At 36.5% G+C, this 21037-nt stretch overlaps 2 protein-coding genes across 2 annotated transcripts in view; one reads left to right on the top strand and one right to left on the bottom strand.

Annotated features, from left to right (window-relative positions):
* Positions 1–802: 802 nt before the first annotated feature.
* Positions 803–19243, bottom strand: DCLRE1A (DNA cross-link repair 1A). The gene is made up of 9 exons (XM_008051149.2): positions 18686–19243; positions 14486–16183; positions 12752–12885; positions 11258–11376; positions 9690–9830; positions 7959–8104; positions 7011–7165; positions 2679–2820; positions 803–1348 (listed from the first exon to the last, which is right to left on the bottom strand). The coding sequence occupies exons 1-9, from the start codon at positions 19143–19145 to the stop codon at positions 1188–1190; spliced, it is 3156 nt and encodes a 1051-aa protein (XP_008049340.1). The 5' UTR covers positions 19146–19243; the 3' UTR covers positions 803–1187.
* Positions 19244–20548: 1305 nt separating this feature from the next.
* Positions 20549–21037, top strand: part of NHLRC2 (NHL repeat containing 2) — a 63033-nt gene continuing 62544 nt past the window's right edge. The window contains exon 1 of the mRNA XM_008051150.2: positions 20549–20975. Coding sequence (XP_008049341.1) covers positions 20798–20975 — 178 coding nt within the window. The 5' untranslated portion in view covers positions 20549–20797. The remainder of the gene's footprint in view (positions 20976–21037) is intronic.

Genomic DNA, 21037 nt, shown 5'->3' on the forward strand with positions numbered 1-21037 from the left:
TTGGCACTTTCTTATAAAACTAAACATATCCTTACCATACTACTCAGCAATCTCAATCCTTGGTATTTCCCCAAAGGAGTTGAAAATTTATGCCCACACAAAAACCTGCATATGAATGTTTATAGCTACTTTAGTTACACCTGTCAAAACTTGGAAGCAACCAAAATGTCCTTCAGCAGGTAAATGGGTGAGTAAACTGTGGTACATCCAGACAATGGAATAGTATTCAGTGCTAAAGAGAAATAAGGTATCAAGCCATGGAAAGATATGGAAGAACCTCAAATGCATACTACTAAGTGAAAGAAGCCAGTCTGGAAACCTGCCTACCATATGATCCCAATTATATGACATTTTGTAAAAGATAAAACAATGGAGACAGCAAAAAGATCACTGGCGGCCAGAGGTTATGAGGAAGGTAGAAATGAATAAGCAGAGCACAGAGGATTTTTAGGGCAGTAAAAATTTTGTATGATATTACAATGGTGGATATGTGTCATTATACTTTCATCAAACCATAGAATGTACAACACCAACAGTGACCTCAATGTAAACTATAGACTTTGGGTGATTATGATGTGCAGTTGTAGGCAAGTTCATCAATTGTAACAAATGCACCACTCTGGTGGGTGATGTTGATAATGAGGGAGGTTGTGCATGTGTGGGCACGGGGAGCCTATGGGAAATCGCTGCTCAACTTTGCCATGAAGTTAAAACTGCTTTTAAAAAAAATAAAGTCTATTAAAAATAAATAAAAACTTTCCAAAAGACACCGGAGGAAAATTTATATTAATTTTTATTTAAGCATATATATCATATAAAAGCTTTATTTCATAATTGTAAAGATACATAATTACTAATATACAATGTTTTAATCTAGTTTACCAATCATGAATACTTTTGGTCCTTGAACCTGCCATTATGTCCATCCCTACAGTTGGATGCAGAGTATAACTGCCTCCACGGAGTGGGAGCAAGAAATTAAGGGAACTAGGGAGACCCAGTCTCAGTTATCTCTGATGATGCTAAGAGGCATTCGGCACTATGAACATGCTATTTAAGCATAAATGAGAAAATAAACTATGAGTAATCTTCATGAAGTTTTTCCACATAAATTGTATTTCATATCTCTATGGCTTTATCAAGGTACATCTAAGGTACTTAATTACTACTGAGTCCTTAAAGTATCATCAATATCCAGCTTCCAATTTCCACTCTTTAAAATATTTCTCCATTGTGCTCCTAGATCTCACAGTGCCAACATTGACGGTAGGTATGATCTTCTGGGGCTTCAGCCACTGGACAAAGCGTTTCATTTCTAGGTAGCTGCTGTGTTCACTATAAGGAATTCCTGGAACAACAAAGAAAAGATATTGTCCACTAAAAATCAAACTAACAACAACAAAAAAAAATCCACAGACTCAAAATAAAATAAAAGAGAAAAGCATTCACAGTATTTTTGTAAAAAACTTTGTCATACTTTAGTTCAGATAAGAAAATTTGTTATCTTTTATGGATAAAAAAGATTAAAACATTAAAATGATACAAAACTTAGAATATTAGAAAATCTATTACTTCTCTATGTATATATCTAATGACATGCATTTCTAGAGAGTTCTATTTAATTAGGATTTTCTTCTTTTTAATCAATTGTTCTTTTTAGACACTTCACTCAACTACAGACTTCAGGAAAAAAATGGAAAAGATATGAGTCAAATGTGAAGAATAACAACACGAGACTCTTACTTCCAGAGCAAGAAAGCAGGTGCCAGTTTCCAAGCTCTGCACACATGAAAAAAAAAAAGAAAGCCGGGCTCGGTGGCTCAGCCTGTAATCCCGCGCCCTTGGGTGACTGAGGTGAGTGGATTGCCTGAGCCCGCGGGTTCGAGACCCACCTGGGCAGCGAGACCTCATCTCTACAGTAAATCAAAAAAATCAGCCGGGCGTGGTAGCGCATGCCTGTAATTCCGGCTACTCAGAAGGCTGAGGCGGAAGGATCGCCGGAGCCCAGCAGGTCGAGGCTGCAGTGGCCGGGAGCGGCCACTGCACTCCAGTCTGGGCGACAGAGTGAGATTCCAACTCAAAAAAAAAAAAAAAGAAAGAAAAAAATCAAATAGTAAAAATCCTCTTATCTTCTTAATTGAAGATCAAGTACCATACAGAAAGGGAGGAAGGGTCCTGTGTCATGTAACCTCAGGTGTATAGAAGCTGAGGGAAGGTCACTGGTCTGGTGACACATTAAACACATTTCCATCAGCCATCACTGCAATAAGCCAACTGTGAGGGCACTAGTAAACCTCCTCCATGGGAAGAAAATATTAAAGCCAAGTCTATCTCCTGTTGTCACAGATCTAATCCATCATCTTCTGCTTCCAGTTTCACACAGTCACCTAGTTTTCCAGTATACAACCACAGTACTCCACCTTCCAAGGAATTCTACAATTTCCTCTGAATGTCACTGGTCCCACAAGTGAGATGATCTGCATTAGAAAATATCTACCTACTAGTCAAGCTCCTTTATATCAGTTTACAATGGATTTGATACAGTTTTAGAGCTGTAGAGAGATTTGAAAACTCCTGAATTGTTAAATTCTTTGGTGCCTGTGTACCTGGATCTTAATTTTGCAACACTTTGTAAAGTAATTATAAACATTAAAAGTGAGGAAATTTAATAATGATACCATATATTGAAATATTTCCTTTGGTCTGGGGAATAACATCTGCTATACTAGATAACTGGTTAGAGTGTGTCCATCCTGTAGGTCGAAAAGCCAAAATCTGATCATATTTGCCACCACACTTCTTCAAATGACTCTGTAAACCCTGTCAAATAAAAATAGCATATTGATTTAATAGTCAGTGGAGATGGGTTATATGGAATAAAACAGAACGATTAAAGGTATTAGCCAGGCTCGGTGGCTCAGCCCGTAATCCCGCGCCTTTGGGAGGCTGAGGTGAGTGGATTGCCCGAGCCCGTGGGTTCGAGACCCACCTGGGCAGCGAGACCTCATCTCTACAATAAAAAAAAAAAAAAAAAAAAAATCAGCCGGGCGTGGTAGCACATGCCTGTAATTCCGCTACTCGGAAGGCTGAGGCGGAAGGATCGCCGGAGCCCAGCAGGTCGAGGCTGCGGTGGCCGGGAGCGGCCACTGCACTCCAGTCTGGGCGACAAAGTGAGACTCCAACTCAAAAAAAAAAAACAAAAAAAAAACCAGAAAAAAGGTATTACACTGGCATAGTCACAAGAAGTTTTCACTTGTTAAGCATTAGCTTGCAATAATCTAGTGGCATGCTTCTAGAAAATAAAATCACTGAAAAAATATAATATATCAAATATTTTCTCCTTTACTTATCTAAAGGCTCAAGTACAGTCTGAAAAAAAAGTATGAGGCAGCTCTAAACAAAATCAATTATGTATATAAAATTATAATTCCGATACCAAAACCAAAGACAATACTACTCTCTAAATCCTGCTCCACAGAGATACTAATATTGACACTGGTAAACATCAATGCAAACATATCTCCATGTATATATAACAACAGGGGATTGATGGAAGGCTAGAAAAAAATAATTTTGTAAGAATGGCATTACACTCAACACAAATATATACAAATATATATTTTAAAGATGCCTAATAGCATTCTTCTCAGGTGTCCACTATTTTTTACCCTTTAAACATGAACTAGGTTAAGTTTTAAACTTTTCATGCCACTACAATTGGAATATACTCCCCTTATAAGTCTTTTTTTTAAAGACAGAGTCTCACTCTGTCACCCAGGCTGGATTGCAGTGGTACAATAATCACTCACTGCAGCCCTGAACTCCTGGGTTTAAGTGATCTTCCCATTTAGCCTCTTGAGCAGCTGGAACTACGAGTGTACACCACCATTCTTGGCTAATTTTTTATAGACAAAGGATCTTGCTATGTTGCCCAGACTAGTCTCAAACTTCTGGCCTCAAGTGATCCTCTTGCTTCAGCCTCCCAAAGCACTGAAATTATAGGCATGAGTCACCACACCCAGCCCCCTTATAAGTCTTGAGTAGAACAGAATTTCTCCAAGGTCTGAACAAATGATGACACTTGATAAAACTTTTAGAAAATCAATTCCAAAGTTCAATCATTGAAAGATAAGAGAAATGCATTTAAAAATGATAATGGCAAGAGCGATATTAAAGAAACTAATAATTTTTTATCTTGAGACAAAAACCCAGAGTTTCAGACTTAGAACGAATAATAAAATTCATCCCATTGATGAATTGATAGCAATTCTTTGATTTCACTTTTGTATCAAATAATAACCTTTTATTAATTTGAAGTGAACATAAGAATACATACCATAAAATAGTCATATTTCTTAACAACTTCTGTGCCCACCAAAAAAAGAGTTTAAGTTATGAATACGTACATAACTAAGTTTCCATTACAATATCTCTGGCTCTGCAAATATGCAAATTTTTGTCTTGCTTAGTTTAGGACCTAGTTAATGAAATGTTATTTTAAAAATTACTATTCCTCCTGCCCTTGTCTACACAAAGAAAGAAAGTAACAGGAAACTGAGGTTTACAATTATACATGTAATGCCAAAAACTGAGAGTCCAACCTTCACTAGATCATCAAAACTATACATTCCTATTTGTCCCTGTAAAAACACAGAGGAGAATTAAATGGTAACTAGATTTCACTTTTAATGAGACAAATTAGAGTTACCATGAAAACATCATGAACTTGTGCCACAAATAAAAATTTATATTATCATTTAAGCCAAACCTACTGAAAAAGACTGCTAACAGTCACTAGTAGTCATTTTGAGACTCATAAGGAAATTTGTTAAGAATAGTTTAGTCAACACAAAAGCCCTGATTTACATCTTGTCTCACTGTGTTTATTGGTAACCAGTTTGGGAGAAAAATGTTTTTGGTAATGTCACTAGAATTATTTAGAACATTTTACTGTAATTAGTAAATCAGGTTTTCAGAGGTGGTAGTCAACTATATAGCACATAGGTTAACTTGGGATACTGAACTATGTAGTATGAATGATATTATTTATAGAAACTATCAAAGGCTTTCCTGCATACCTTAGACTGAAAACTGTATTAGGTTTACATTTTCACAAAAAAGGCTTTACTTCTCAAGCAACAAAACTATTTTTGGCTGATGAAAACCTAGCTATATTTACTAACTAAAATACAGCATTATAGTTATCAGCTTCTGCTCCCTCTGTGTTCTAAAGACAAGAAATCTTTAAAAAAATGTGGCTTCATGAGGGACAGGGGAGGGAGCAACATTTTCCACCACATACCATTTTATATTTTGTTTTTACATTTATGAAAGTACTACCAATTTGAAAAAAATTTAAATATGTATTTCCATCATCATTGCTATAATGTTTAATAAATGATTCTTAAAAGAAAAAAAAAGAAATACTTAGAAAACTTGATCAATACTTGGTCACTTTAATGGAAGAAGGGGGGGACTACTAAAGGTAGCAACAATGTGCATCTGTCCCAGAATTCTGCCAGGTGCTGGTGTCAGAGTGAAGGGCAAGAGGACACAGACCTCACCTTCTGAAAGTTTATGGCCTACTGGGCAGAAGGTCAATGAACTCCACTGTCTGGATCTTTTCTAATGAAACCAACCACCCTTTCTCGGCTTTTCCTAACTCTCATTATCTGTCATACCATCAGCACCCAGGAGACTTACAGATTGGCCTTTTCACAAAAACCCCAGTTTTTAGTAAAATATCCCAAATATGGAAAATATAGACTTAATGATCATTAAGAATATGGATTTAATGACTCCACATCACCTTTACTTCAGGGACACTAACCTCAAAAAAAGCCAAATTCAGAATGAACATTTCTGAGTCTTTAAAACCAATTTGAATTCCTGTACTAAAAAATTGCATTTGAATTTATAGTTGTCTAAAGATTTAAATCTCATTTAAGTTTAGATTTGTAACGATATGATCTCTAAAAAAAAGGCCAAGTGCATCAGAAAACACAGTCTGTAAAGTGGTAGGTTATGAGGAAACTGTCAGAGAGGAAGAGGTAGCCCTCTTCCTGTTTAAAGCTGATGCATCTCTCTACCTGTGTTTCAGATCCTGTTCAGAAACCTTACTTTATCAACTATTCCCTTATCTCATTTGCCTCCAATTTCTTCCTATCGTTCACATATAGAAATCCTCATCTCTGATGGCTAACAACAAGCAAACCCCCTCAATTGGACATTAACCTATCCCACTCCTCTTCACAGCCATGCTTATGGCTTCCTGCTTCCATTCCCTTGCCTCTCATCCATTCTTTCTTTGTACTTCATAAACATAGCAAAAGTGAAAATATATTATTTTGTTCATTCTGTTGTGAATTGCTTTTAATATACAGCCTTGATGTATTCCATTGCTAGGTGTCAAAATGTTGGTATATGGAATAAACCTCAGCTCGTATACGGATAAATGTGACAAATAAGCCCCCAAATCACAGTAAGGTCATATCATATCTGTCTTAATGTATACCTTGGAACTAATGCTAGAACATACTTTTAGGATACACTTCCATTATTTTATTTAATCTGCACAAGTAAATTCTCAACATTCATCACAGTAAAAGAGGCTTAATGTTAATACAAAATAGAATAGACCTAAAGTGAGAACTCCTTAGCTTTTTCCACTAATTTCCCCACTTACCCAGAAAGAACTGAAAAGTGGTCTTAAAAACAAAAGTTTTGAATGACCAGATAACTGCATACTATTTTTGTTCCTTTTATATGTTAGGTCTTTAGTTCCTAAACTCCTGATGGGCATATGAATAACTCTATAGAGGTGCACATACAGAAAAACTAAAAACATTTAAAATTCTCCTTGAAAGATTTTCTAGGACAAATTTTACTACAGGTGACTCCATTATATCTGAATTCCTTTAAGTTAAATGCAGGTAAAATGGGATTCTACTTAAATTAATCAGATTCTCTTTTCTAGTTTATCCTAAGAGACATATCTCTTGAATGCTTACCTTAAAATTAATTTGCATCATTGGGAGCAGATGAACCAATGAACTGCACATGTCTGTAGTGATGAGTGAATTAATTTCTGGTATACTGAGGCATTGTAATGTTTTATATTTTTCTTGGGACATGGCCACTTTTGAACCTAAAACATCAGCAATAGCTATAGGCAAAGGAAAAAGTTAAAAACAGTAAAATTAAAGTTTGTGAACAAAGTCACAGCTTAATCAAATTTTAAAATAAGAATTTACCAAATAAAAGGAAATTTAAAACAGTCACACTTTTACTATAATTTCTAAAAAAGGCTAAGTAATTTTGTTGGCTTACTGTGTGGAGTAAATTGCAAGAAATCCAAATAATTCATTTGTGAAGGCCTATTACTTATTATTTAAAAACTACAAAAATGTGCAGAAAGGAGTAGAGGAAGGGAAGGAACTAAATGTGAAGGAGTTAAAACCTTGGTTTTATCACTTTATATCTTAATGTTTGACATAATATGACCATACTTAAGAAGGAATGAAAGAACTTTGCAAAATAGCACATTACAACCTATACAAACTATAATTATATATCCAGAAATCATTTAGGAATAAACATTTAAAATGTTCTCTAAAATAACTGATAATTATCAAATAATACAGCAGTACAGTTATTCATTAGTCATCTTTCAAGGTTTATTAAAAATAACAATGTAGCATGGGCATCTGCTCTACAAACTTCTTGTAGCTTTAAAGGCTAAGCTAAACATGCTTATCAAATGTTTCCATAAAGTTAAGCCTTTCAAAGTTTAAATGTATCAAACTATCAAATTTTTCTTCCAAGTTCAGAGACAATATTGAATCATTTCAGGAAATAATTATCAAATGCAAGCAAGAGTAGAGACTAGAAAGTCTTTATGCAAAAATAATCTGATCTTTATAATATATTGATGTAAATTAGACACCACTACCACGCACCTAGGAAGACTTTTTCTTTTCCAATAGAGTAAGTGCCACAGACAACAAGAGCACGTGGGTTTAGAGTTACAGTCTCAAAGGCAGTGTTGATAGCAAACTGGATAACCTCTTGCTGAGATGGAAAGGTGTATTCTGGGCTACAATATCTGTAATATGGAAACACAGTACTTATTAAGAAAACAGTAAGAAGGTCATAGCCTTAAGTTGGATGCTATTTTAGAAAACAAGCTTTAGAAAATTACACACAACAGCAGTATTCTATATTAATATCCCAACAGTTATTTCACTGTCTATGGTTAAAATTATTTGCTACCAATTACTGCTAATTTATAATGGAATTATAAGTTTTCAATATATCTTTTTCATTATATTTCTTTTATCACCCTCAAATAAAGAAATTACCTTTCTGAGGACTTTTTTTCTCCAAGAATATTTCTAGTGAGCCAGCTATTTTAGCTACAAATTATAAACCCCAATATCTTTTCTTTAACCCCAATAACTATAAAAAAATTCTACTGATAAGGTTTATATTTGGATTAAAGAATCCTGATTTGATTAAGTTATTAAAATAATGAAACAATATTAATTTAATGAAAAAGTTTTAAGTCAGTTAATATTCACATGGTTGATATCATCTCTTCTCACATCCACAAAAAACATATATAATATATATGCAAACATATATATTATATATACAGGAAGACAACAGATTCAGTTGAGTTCATCTCAATACAATAATACCCAGTGGAAAATTAACTCTAACTTATTATATATCAATATTTGAGATTAAAAGTAAGCACTTTTGTACTAAAAATGTAACAAACTATAAATGCCAAAGAAAGATATTTTCCCCACTCTCAAAAGTGTTTTTGCTGGTCAACCACTAGAAAAGAGGGAAAAAAATGTAATCCTTTTTCCTATAAAAACCCACAAAGAAATTTAGAATTGTAAGCAGAACTAAGTAACAAGAAAAGAGTTATTTTTTTACTTATTATTTTCTTATCTAGTACTTAAACTACATATACAAGAATGGAAAAATTAGTTACAGTGTAAGAAAACCGAATGTTGAAAGACCACCTTTTACTAAAATATCCCATCCAAACTTACTTCTTGAAACAGGCTTAGTTAAGATAATTAATTTTTATTAATTATCTATTTTCTAGCAGATTGGTGAGATATTTTAGTATATAATATTACATTGCATACCATTAAACATATACAATGTTCATGTCATTTATACCTTAATAAAGCTGGGAATAAATTTATACATAATATTACAATATAAATATAATATACCATGACATTTATACCACCTAGGAATTCAAAGTTGTCATTTATAAATTGTCTTTTTCAAAAAAGAACAAAAATAACTTGGAATACTCAGAATCACATTTTGGCCTCTGTTTTCTCTTCACAGTGATACTTAACAGCTATACAGATACTTTGAATGGATAGCCTTAAAAGCATATTTTCCCAAAGCTTGCCCCTAAATTTTTCTTCCTTGTTTCAGTAACAGGATTCTCATATAAGTGTATTTACAAAAAAAATTGAGCTGTGATCAGTTAAGACAGGCAATCCCAAATTTGCTCTCAAGTATATATTTTTTCAAACTGTATCTCTCTAACAGCTTTAAAATAATAAGTGACAACAAGCCATCATTTTGATTACCATAATACACAGAGCAAATGCTAACAGTGGGAAAAGGAAGCACACAAAGAAAGCCTCTCTTACGTTGTATCTAAGTACAGCATGTGGACTTTCTGGCCTGCAAGAAGAGAACGTTCCATGCTGGGATCTGCTCTGAAGTCTCCAGTATGTAATATGACAGTACCATTAGGAAGATGAAAAAGGATCATAACAGCACCTGGACAGCTGAACACAAAATTTCAAAGGAATATTCTCAACACAGGCAAAGTACTTTTACTAAAGGAAGAGTACCTATTTCAATATCAACAAGTAAATAACACACTTTATTAGCTGACCACAATAACACTGCATTGTACTACAGAGGAAATACAGTCCTTAAACTCAAGGAAATTTACACCATAAAAAGAGTTGGTATGAAGAAAAGAATCAACCCTTGGCTGGTTTCTGGGAAATGAGCTCTGAACCCTTGGAATATTCTGAGTAAGTTTTTATACACCTGAGGCATTGGGCTACGTGATATTAGCTTGATCTAATAGTTTATGCTAACTATGTGATCTATGATAAATACCAATAAAGTTGATCTTAAGAATCAGACTCAAATTGGTTATTAAAAAAAAGGAACAGGCTGGGCTCGGTGGCTCAGTCTGTAATCTCAGGACTTTGGGAAGCCTAGGCAAGTAGATTGCCTGAGCCCATGGGTTTGAGATCAGCCTGGGCAACTTGGCGAGACCTCATCTCTACAATAAATCAAAAAATTAGCCAGGTGTGGTGGCATGCACCTGTAGTTCCAGCTACTTGGAAGGCTGAGGTGGAAGGATTGCCTGAGACCAGGAGGTCAAGGCGGCGGTAGCTGTGAGCATGACACTATACTCCAGCCTGGGAGACAGAGTAAGACTCTGACTCAGAAAAAAAAAAAAGAAATAAAGAAAAAGAAAAAAGAAACAGCAAAGTTCGCAGACAAAAACTTAAAGAAAAGAAACCTGCAGTCATAGCATTGGCCTGGATTTTAGGAAAACTAAATTTAGTTTTTACTTCTTTCTCTAAATATCTGTGATCTCTATGGTACAGAATGTTAACAGTCTACGGAAAGTAGAAAGAAGTATAGTTGATAGTCTTTACAATAGAAATGCTGATAGTCGTTTACATTAAAAGGAAAAAAAGAGAGGGAAAAATGGAAACCATTTCCAAGAATAAAAATTTTCCAAATTTTTAGTATCTAAAATATGAAGGTTTTCTTGATTTAAAAGGGTGAAACAAAACCCAACCCTCTAGTATCTGAATGGTGTACAAGCTGTTAGTTTATATAAAAGACATTAAAGAAAGTGACAAAAGGTAATCTTGCAAAAAACAGCTAAAAACATGTTAAAGTATTTTAAAAAAATGATGGAGTCTCATATGCCAAGTGTAGCAATTTAAAAGTGGAATCAAAAATGGGTTAGAAAACACTTAGAAGATCTCTTTACATTTAATCCCTCATTCCATAATTGGGCCAATTATTTTTTCCAAAAGGAAAAATGCATCTTACTCAAGTTTTAAGAAATATCAAGCATGTTAGTTCTAATTTTAAAAGTCCTTAAATAACTATGACAATGTGTTTTCCTTTTGAATATTAAAAAAAAAAAAGGGCAATTATTAAGCTGACTAATACTTACTGGTTGGCATCAAGCAACGTAACTTTGACACCACTAACGATGCATTCAGTGTCCATTGGCAACGGATGGATGTATTGTTCTTGCACATGAAGCTTGTTTTTCACCAAATTGCCAGTTATCTGCAAAACAGGATGTACTTATTGCTAATACAGTAAAATACTAAGTTAAGTATTTGATTCCCTATCTAGTTTAGAACTACAGCATCTTAACATCCCTGTTTTCCCACTTATCTTTAATTAAGTAAATCCTCCACAATGCCAAGAAGAATTTGATTGTCATTACCTTGCTTGAACACTAACACTGATTCTGCCTCACTTGTGAAAAGTCCATCATTCCTAGCATGACATACAAAACCCTTTGTAATCTGGTCCTTGTCCATTCCTGCTATTCCCTATCTTGCATTCTAGTCATTCTGAATTATTGAAAGTGTCTGGAGTGGGCATATATCTCAAGCACCTGTGCCTTTCCATAAACTCTATTCTCTATCTGGAATGCTTTCTCCTCTTTCTTCTATCTGGTTCTGGAATCAGACAAACCTGCACTCAAATTTGAGCTTTGCCATTTGAGCTCTGTGACCCAGGACATGCCACTTAACTTCTCCAAACCTAGTTGCTTCACTAGTAAAAATAGGATACTTCAAGAATGCTATGGAGAGTAAATCAGTTTCTACCTATAGCCCTTAGTAGTAGGCATTTAAAATGTTCACCTTTTAATGAGTTCCAGGTATCACTTTTACCACAAAACTGTCTGTAAACATAGCCCAGGACAGAGTAAAACATTTCTTTCTCCCTACTCCTCAGCACTCTGTTCATTTTTCTACAATATCAATCCCATTGTGGTATTCCTTATGAATGACTGGAGGCTATAAGTTCCTTGAAGTTAGGTACACTCATGTCCCTTGGTATGCACAGGGGATTTGTTTCAGGATCCCCTAAGGATATCAAAATCCAGGGATGCTCACAACATTCACGTGAGATGGCATAGTATTTGCATATAAACTATGCACATCCTCTTTAAATAATCTTTAGATAACTATAATACCTAATACAGTGTAAGTGCTATGTAAATAGTTGTTACACTATATTCTTAAAATTTGTATTTTTTTATTGTTGTTACTTTTTATTTTTTAATCTTTTTGATCAGTAGTTGGTTGAATCCATGGATATGAAACCCACAGATATGGTAGGCCAATTGTATTTTGCCTTGGATATCCATTTAGGCATTCAATGAATGTTTACTAAATGAAACTTGGGTTTTTAGTACATCAAGAAATAGCTTATCTATTGTTTCCATGTAATAAAACATACATTTTTTTTAAAAAAACGGGAACTGTTAACATTAACTCATTTAATTTTAGAACTTCGATGTGGAAATGTTTTTCTCTTCTCTCTTCTAGAATGCGAGCTCTCACTGTTTTAATGATTCTTTTCTAACCAAATTGCTTAGGAATTCACAGCATTCTACAGAGTCAGAATTCAGAATACAAAAACTTACCTCACTACAATAAATTGGACATGTGAAATGTTTAGACAATCCAGCATAATGATCAGAATGAAAATGTGTGAGAAAATAGGCTGTACAGCCTTCAACCAAGCCATACTGAAAGGCATCAACTGTAAAGCCAGTTCCTGCAATGAAAGTACCAACACAGCAGGTTGAGCAAGAGCCAACAATGTAAAAGATACCTGATTCAATGATAAATATTAAACCCTCCAACTTCTGAACATCTCATTTCCAGTTTAGCTGTAATTTATCTTAAGACTTATACCACATAAATTTATCAAAAGGTGATAATAGAGATAAGATGTTTATAAAGTTTCTATTAAATATCCCAGTAACAGACTTTTTTTTGAATAACTGCACCAAAAAAAAAAAATATTCAAAATACTAAGCTATAAACCAACCACTTCGTCTTAATTAATTCCAGCCACTTGGAAGGCTGAGGCGGAAGGATCGCCAGAGCCCAGCAGGTAGAGGCTGCGGTGGCCGGGAGCGGCCACTGCACTCCCGTCTAGGTGACAGAGTGAGACTCCAATTCAAAAAAAAAAAAAAACTTTCATGATACTTACTGAGCACCTGAAGTCCTGCAAAATGGTAAAATGAGAATGCTTTCTTCTAAAGCATGAATCCTCAATAGGGGCAATACTGATCTGCTTATAAAGGAGCAAAAATGGCTGAGGGTCAAAATAATCTCACATATTATTACAAAATTTTGCAGCCTTCCAAAGAGACACAGTAAAACAAAAGACAAAGTCTGTCTTTGAATTTCACAGCAGGGTGGGATTAAGGACTGGGGGAAACCAAGAAAAAAAAAAGCCCAAAAGGCTTCCTTGAGGAGCAGTGTTGAAAAAGAGGTTGAAAAACACTGTTCTAAAATGTGTTCATGCAAGAAATAACCAAGTGTGCTGCCTGGTGATCTGCAAGTAATATGCAAGCAAATAGGTGCAATTTCTCAATTCTATTCTAACATACAGAATATTAATTTTAGGCTCACTTAAAGTACAGAAAATTAATCAAAATAATTAAGAACAAAACTGGTGGTATGATGTATGTAAATGCAGTTCTCTACATACATATTTTGAACCAATAATATATCTTGAATATCAATAAAGCACTTAAAAATCTTTCTGAACTGAGTATATTTTGACTGCTTTTATACGCTTTTCAGAAGAGTTATTGGTTTCTTCAGTAACAAAATTCATTTCGCTACACATTTTCTACTCACTCATCTGTGACAGCATGAGAAATGATAATATGAAAAGGCAGAGAAACTAAGTTCTGAAATAGCTTTTAAATGTTTTGCATTTATTATATGTACAACCTGTGACATTTCCCTTCTTTGAAGCTATTTAGTACTTTGTCTTTCTCATAAGCACTTAGAGAACACCTTTTATTAGTCATTAACTGAGATGCCTTTCTTCCTTCTGTATGAAGCTGAATCTCTACTACTCTCTAACCTTTCTATAATCGATGCTACCTAACTAGTACAGTAACTTATATAGAAAACATGTTTAATAAAAGGTTACTGAATGGATTAGAGCAAATAAATCAAATCGGCAAAAAACACTTCTATGTTAGAGGCTCATTAGGTATCATAAAAAGCAAACACATACAAAACATGGTTTCATATACACACACACACACACACACACACACACACACACACAGACAATGAATGTGAAGCTCAAAAAAGTTGTTGATATACCGAGTGTTGATAATTCAACTTACCAGGTATTTTCTTATAGAATGGGCATGTTTTTTTTCTAAATTCTTCTACATTAGATGACTCTGGGATTTTCTTGTTCCCTCTTTGTAGCCTGCCATGAGTTGATTTTGTGAAGACTTTGTTTTTCCTTAAATGGACTGTTCCACATTCTGTATTGTTAATAAAGTAATCTGGCCTTTTCTGATGTGCTCCTTCCTGCAGCAAATTTGACTTTTTAAGTCTCTTTCTTTGACGCTGTGACCTCTGACTAGAAAGTTCCACAGAAAGCTGACTGACATTTAAATTCTTTGCATCAAATTCTAAATCACTTAAAGATTTTTCTGCTTTCCTCTTGTACTGCCGGGACCTCTTTTCATTAGGACTTAGTACTGGATTTAAGTTTATCCTTTCGGATGCACTTTCCTCTGGCAATTTTTCTTCTTTTCTTTTGGGTGGTAGTCCAAAATACACACCTATATCTGTTTGCTTCATTATCTTGGTAGAAGGATATCTTGCATTACCCTTAAGACCAGAAGGCAGTATTTTCAAAGATGCAGCAGCAGGTGTATGAGAACATTTTTGAGTATTTAACACTGTAACTTTACTGTCCAGCATACCATCTGCCTTTCTGCAGAAACCTGCTGAGTTAGTATTGTTCTTAGAACTGAATTTCTCACATGATAATACTCTAATTTTACTTGGAGTTGGTTGGAAAGAATGGTCTCCTCCTCCCTGGCTTTCAGAAGGTTTTGACATTTCACTCTTAGCTAAAGGAAGAGAAACTTGATTGTAAACAGCTGATTCTCCAATTAGCCGTTTCTGTTTATTTGACTGGGAGGAGTAAAATTCTTGCTCATCAGCTTTTGCTTTAGTGGCTTGGTGATTAGAAGCAGCAAGCTCCCCTGAGAATGCAGGTGGAAACAACAGAAAATCAACAGTATATGCTGGATTATAAGGCAAAATACAATTCTCATTATTTTGGGAAGCAAGTTGAGATGAACCATTTCGAGTACTGTAGCTATGCAATCCTTGGTCATACTTATTCTGAGTTAGGAAGAGATTCACTTCAGGGCAGCTCTCCTCCAGGTCCTTCAGTAAGGTACTATGTGGTCTTTCAAACAAAGCAGAGTTGCTGTCACCATCATTTAGGCTGCCATCTTTAGAGCTTTCAGTAAGACATAGTTCCTGCTGTGAATCGTCCAGTTTTTCATCTCTCTCATGAGTTTCTTCATCACTTGGAAGTGGAGAATAGGAGATTTCACAGTCGCTAAAGTCATTTTCTGGCAATGGCAAATTTACATGTCCTGAGTTGTTTTGGCTATCTAATTCTTCATCAGCAAGAGGCAAACCAACTCCTACCAGTTTCTCATTATTAACAAATTTTGTAAATTGTAGCACTTGTTGAGGTGTTTGGATATTTGAAGAAGAGGAAAAATTTTTATTGCTTTCAGATGGAGATTGAGATTTTCTTAAACAATTTGTCAACAACAAGGGATCATTTGAAACATTTTTTAAGTTCCCAGTTTGTTTCTGATCCAGGGACCATCTTTCCTCAAGGCTACAATGAAAGCCTGAATTAATCTCATTGAAGCTACCACCTGATGCATGCGATGGGCTGCTAAAAGGACTATTACTAGCCCTACTTTGAGCTAGCTGGAAGTGAGTGTATCTCCTATAATGAGAAGGAATTGTAGAGGTGCACAGAAGACCATCAGGACACTCTGAAAAGAAAAAAGTATTACAGGATCAAAGCAAAGACTAAGTTTTGACAATATCAGATGTATAAATTAACCTGTAAGTGAAAAAATTGTCAGTCCTGCTTTGCAGTCTTAGGACAAAGGCTATTTTTAACTGCACAATCAAAAGATCAGCATAAACTAGTAATACTTTATCTAGCATGGTTTTGCAAGGTGCTGGTTATTAGTTTCAAATCAAATACTCTTAAATTTCTTTTCAAATATTCTTTTCTCAAATATTTTTTAAGACTAACATCTTTTTTTCTTTCCTAAATAATTCCCACAAACTGTGAGGCCCTTCCTTGAAAATGCATATCTTTTTTACCCAGAGTATTTCCTAAATAGGTACTACAAACAGACCCCATCAGTTTTACTAGTTCACTATTGCTCAGGCAATAAAGAGTAAAGGAGATTAACATATCTCTCACAGAACTAAAATTCTACCAATTTTATTGTATTAAACAATAAAGATTTATGATAACTAATATCAAATTAGTTTCCATTGTATACAATTTTAAAAAGTAACAATCTTCATGAAATTGTTCATACAATAAACAGATTTTAGATTCCACTCTAAGACTTGAAATTCAATTTGACAAACTGGTTAATGGTAAGTCTTTAAAAATTTGGAAACGATTCCCCATCATACTATTATGATTGAGAAACTTTCTGTAAACCATTTAGGCAAATCCCCAAGTATGTTAATCTCCAGGTTTATAAAACAATGACACCCTTACCCCCCTTCTAGTTTACATTGACTAGAAGACTTCTTGGTTTAAAACCTAACTTAAAACCACCTCGTGAAAATATCTATTATAGAACAAAATTCTAGAGTCCATATTAGAGTCTATTAAAATAAGTTTAATCAGTGAAAAAGAGTAAAAAAAAAAATCTTTTTGAAGTGGTTTCGTCTATAAGACATTTCGTCCTGAGGTACTCACCATGGATTTCAATTTCCATTCCTGATTATCAAGGAAACTACTGGCATTTAATGAGGTTTTCACTTGAGATACATAGATAGATATATATAGAGATTATATATATATATGTGTGTATATATCTATCTATCTATATATATATATTTTTTTGCGTTGGAGTCTCACTCCATTGCCCAGACTGGAGTGCAGTAACACACTCACGGCCACCTCAGCACTCAGCATCGACCTTCTGGGCTCAGGTGATCCTTCTGCCTCAGCCTCCCAAGTAGCCGGAACTACAGGTGCACACACTACAACTGGCTAATTTTTTACTTATTGTAGAGATAAGGTCTCGCCAAGTTGCCCAGGTTGTTCTCAAAACTATGGGCTCAGGCAATCCCCTCACCTCGGCCTTCCAAAGTGTGGGATTACAGGCTTGAGCCACCACACCCAGTCCATTTGCTATATTTTTATAGGAAAGGCTAATGCCAAAATTTTTTTTTAAAGAGTTCTCTTGCATCTTCATGCAGTACTTTAAAATAACTAGAGGTTAACAATAAAATGTATTCTGAATCATAGTTAACATGAAAAACATATTTACTGAATTTTAATTTTTTTCACTATGTATGGTATACATGATAACTTTAAAATATACAAATCATTACAACAACCCATTCTCCACATGTTCCAAGCAGAATTTTCTATATGTTAAATAAAACTTATTATGTACTTTTAAATATAAAAACATAGCATACTTTTGTTATCATCTGTCACATTTTTATTGTTAGAATCTTAATGATCTAAGACTTACTCCCAGTTGTTTCCTGTATATTGGCACAACGAATACAACAAAGTCACATTTAGCAACAAGACTATATTTATTCTTTTCTATATAGTTCCCTAAAAGATAAAAATTGGGCAGATTATTTAACTGTTAAGAACTCTATAAAATGTCCATACCACCTACCTTATATGGTAGTTGTGAGACTCAAGTAAGTAAACATTGTAAAAGTACCCAGCATGGTAAGGGGTTCAATTATCATTGATTAAAAAAAAAAACTGAGATGTTCAGGAACTTTTGTGAAATTAGAAAATGTATCTAAACCGTTTTCAAGTCTGCAACTTTCTTTTTTTTTTTTGAGTTGGAGTCTCACTCTGTCGTCTAGACTGAAGCGCAATAGCATGCTCCCGGCCACTGTAGCCTCGACCTGTTGGGCTCCAGCCATCCTTCCGCCTCAGCCTTCCAAGTAGCTGGAACTACGGGCGTGTGCTACCACACCCGGCTAATTTTTTTAAAATTTATTTTAGAGATGAGGGCTTGCCAAGCTGCCCAGGCGGGTCTCAAACCCGTGGGCTCAGGCAATCCACTCATCTCAGCCTCCCAAAGCACCACCAAGCCTGACCTGCAACTTTCTTTACAATTATACCATTGACTGGTATAGTGTCTCATTTTATGGCACCTCACCTCTTTTTTAGTTAATTGCTTGCCTTGCCCGCTTACCTGAGTTGATATGTCTGACATGATGCAGGCCCTTTAGATTTAGAAACGCTACCAATTCTTCAATCTTACCTTCTTCAGAGATTGGTGGAGAATCCAAGCATTCAAAAACATGCCATCGTGGTGTTTGACCTAGCAATGAGGAAAAAGGCATCTGGCAGTTTGGACAGTATCCATCATAAACTGGACGTATCTTTGGGGACACTTGTTTGTTTTTGTGAGTTCTACAGAGTTTTCTTGGAGTGGTCTCTTTGTTTTGGGACTGCTGAATACCATCTCCACAACTTGAATTCTGACTAGAAGCCACAGAAGTCTGACAATCTGCTTCTCCAAGGGACATTTCATGGTCCTTCACCTTCCCTCTGGCTTCTATGGTTCTTTTTCTGTTTCGTTTTGAATGGTATTTACCATCTGTTGCTTTTTCAACAGATTTTGGAATATTTTCAGAGCAATTATTTGGATCAACTGGTTTTGGTTTTCTTTTAGATTTGTATTCCCAAATGTCATCTTCTAAAAAAGCATCTTCTAACATGGTAAGGTGATTTTATCATTAAAGAAGCACTCGAGTCCATTTCTTGTCACAAAATTTTTAAAATGGGGTTACTTTGTTGAAGAAAACAAAAACAAAAAGTAGCAACCCCTCCCCACCCACACACAATGGGAATCTAATGCTGTGGTAATGAATATTATCTAATGCTGTGGTAAGCTACAAACCCTATACCTGAGAATACCTGCCGTTCCATTTATACCACAATATAATCAAGAGAACCTATCACAGGGGTCACAACTGTGAAGTTGCCATTGTGGCTGTTATTTTATTCAGTCTCTTGGCCTCTTCCAGGACTTGACTCATAAAAATAATACTTTGAAAATTAAACACTAATGGGAAATATAGGTTCAACAGCTTAATCTTAGAATGAGCTTTGTAAAACTCTTACAAAGCTACTGTCAGCTGTCTTTCAAGGACACAACTGCCCAAATAATTTACAAATCCGATCACAATCCCTGGACAAGTAGCTCAACAAGTGTTCTAAACACTAAATGACCACCTCAGTGTAATTCGCAAAAAAACGTAATTGCGCCTATCCATGACTCGTGGATATTCAACAACTTGTTTTGCGGGACAGTTCATGATCTTTCTCCAGCAGCAATGAACAAACCCTGCAAACAAAAGGTTAAAATATGTTAAGTCGTGCTTGTACTCAGGTCAGGCTTCGAACTCTGGACCGCAGAGGTGGTCTGTCCCGAAAGTAACCAGCCCTCTCTCCACCAGCCTCAAACCCGAGGTCACTTGCCACAGGCCTCCCACTGCCTATGCCTTATCCTTCGGCGTTGGAGGCCGCAAGGCCCGTGAATGGAGTCTTAACCCTCTCCAGGTTAAGCACAGGCCCGACAAAAAGGCGGTCAGAGCTCCCCCCCTTCTGAAGACTGTGAAGCACACCCTCAAGGACCCTCGGCGCCGCCCACGTGCCACCTGCACCCCTGGGAGCAGCTCCAGCTGCATCCGCTCTTCTGGCTTCCCCACCCGGGCTCGGCTGACGACCTATTCGCGCCCGCACTTTCAGTACTCCCCGGGTGACAAACCACTATATTTATGTATAAGTCAAAGCCACGAGCCAGTCACTCTCAACTTTAAGAGCCTTCTCCCTTGAGGATATCCCTACCTCTGCCTTTAGTGTCTTGGCGGGAACTGCTTCCCGCTGCCAGCGCGGTGTCGAATCAGCGGATCCCGGTCTCAGAGCGGGACTTTAAAAAGAATAGTTGAGTGTTCCCTCTTAAGTCCTACGGATTTATTTTATTTTATTTTTCTTCTAAAGCCCGCTAATTTCCAAAGGGGGAGGTGGGGGCATGGCTCCTTTAACGCTTCTAGGACGCTGTCCCAGAGGCCTTTTCCATGTTGAATCTGGCGCTCTCAATGTCCAGGCTCGGCTGTGGCGAGAGGACCCAGAAGGGGCGGGGTGGGCGGGGACGGTAGTTTAATTACGTGCCCGGGAACTGCGGCGATCTGGATTCTGGCATTCGGGTGTACGCTTAAAAAAGCCGACAGTGTCACTGGCGTGGAGTGGGGCCGGGGGAGGGTCAAGTGAATGTGCCGTTTGGAAACCAAAGGACAGTAAACTTTTCGTCTCGCCCCCGGCGGGGCTCGCCCGCGGGCCGTCGGCCGCCTCGGGAGCCGGAGAGAACATGGCGGCGCCGGAAGCCCGGGGCCACAGCCTCTCGGGCCTGCTCCCCGCGCAGACCTCGCTGGAGTACGCCCTGCTCGACGCCGTCACCCAGCACGAGAAGGACAGCCTGGTCTACCAGTATCTGCAGAAGGTGGACGGCTGGGAGCAGGATTTGTCAGTGCCCGAGTTTCCGGAAGGTGAGGGGCTGGCGTCGGGGTGGGGACCCCCGCCGGGCCCTCCCCTTCCTTGGGGACGGCGC

The sequence above is a fragment of the Carlito syrichta genome, unplaced genomic scaffold (genome assembly GCF_000164805.1).
Source record: "Carlito syrichta isolate Samal-C Ts95f unplaced genomic scaffold, Tarsius_syrichta-2.0.1 Scaffold167470, whole genome shotgun sequence".
NCBI lineage: Eukaryota > Metazoa > Chordata > Mammalia > Primates > Tarsiidae > Carlito > Carlito syrichta.

Coding starts and splice junctions, on each gene's coding strand:
- DCLRE1A (XM_008051149.2), bottom strand. CDS start 19,145: ATGTTAGAAGATGCTTTTTTAGAAGATGACATTTGGGAATACAAATCT. Junction 16,184..18,685: donor TCCACCAATCTCTGAAGAAG/GTAAGATTGAAG, acceptor TTTTCTTTTCAG/AGTGTCCTGATGGTCTTCTG. Junction 8,105..9,689: donor ATGCTGTACTTAGATACAAC/GTAAGAGAGGCT, acceptor TCCATATTACAG/ATATTGTAGCCCAGAATACA.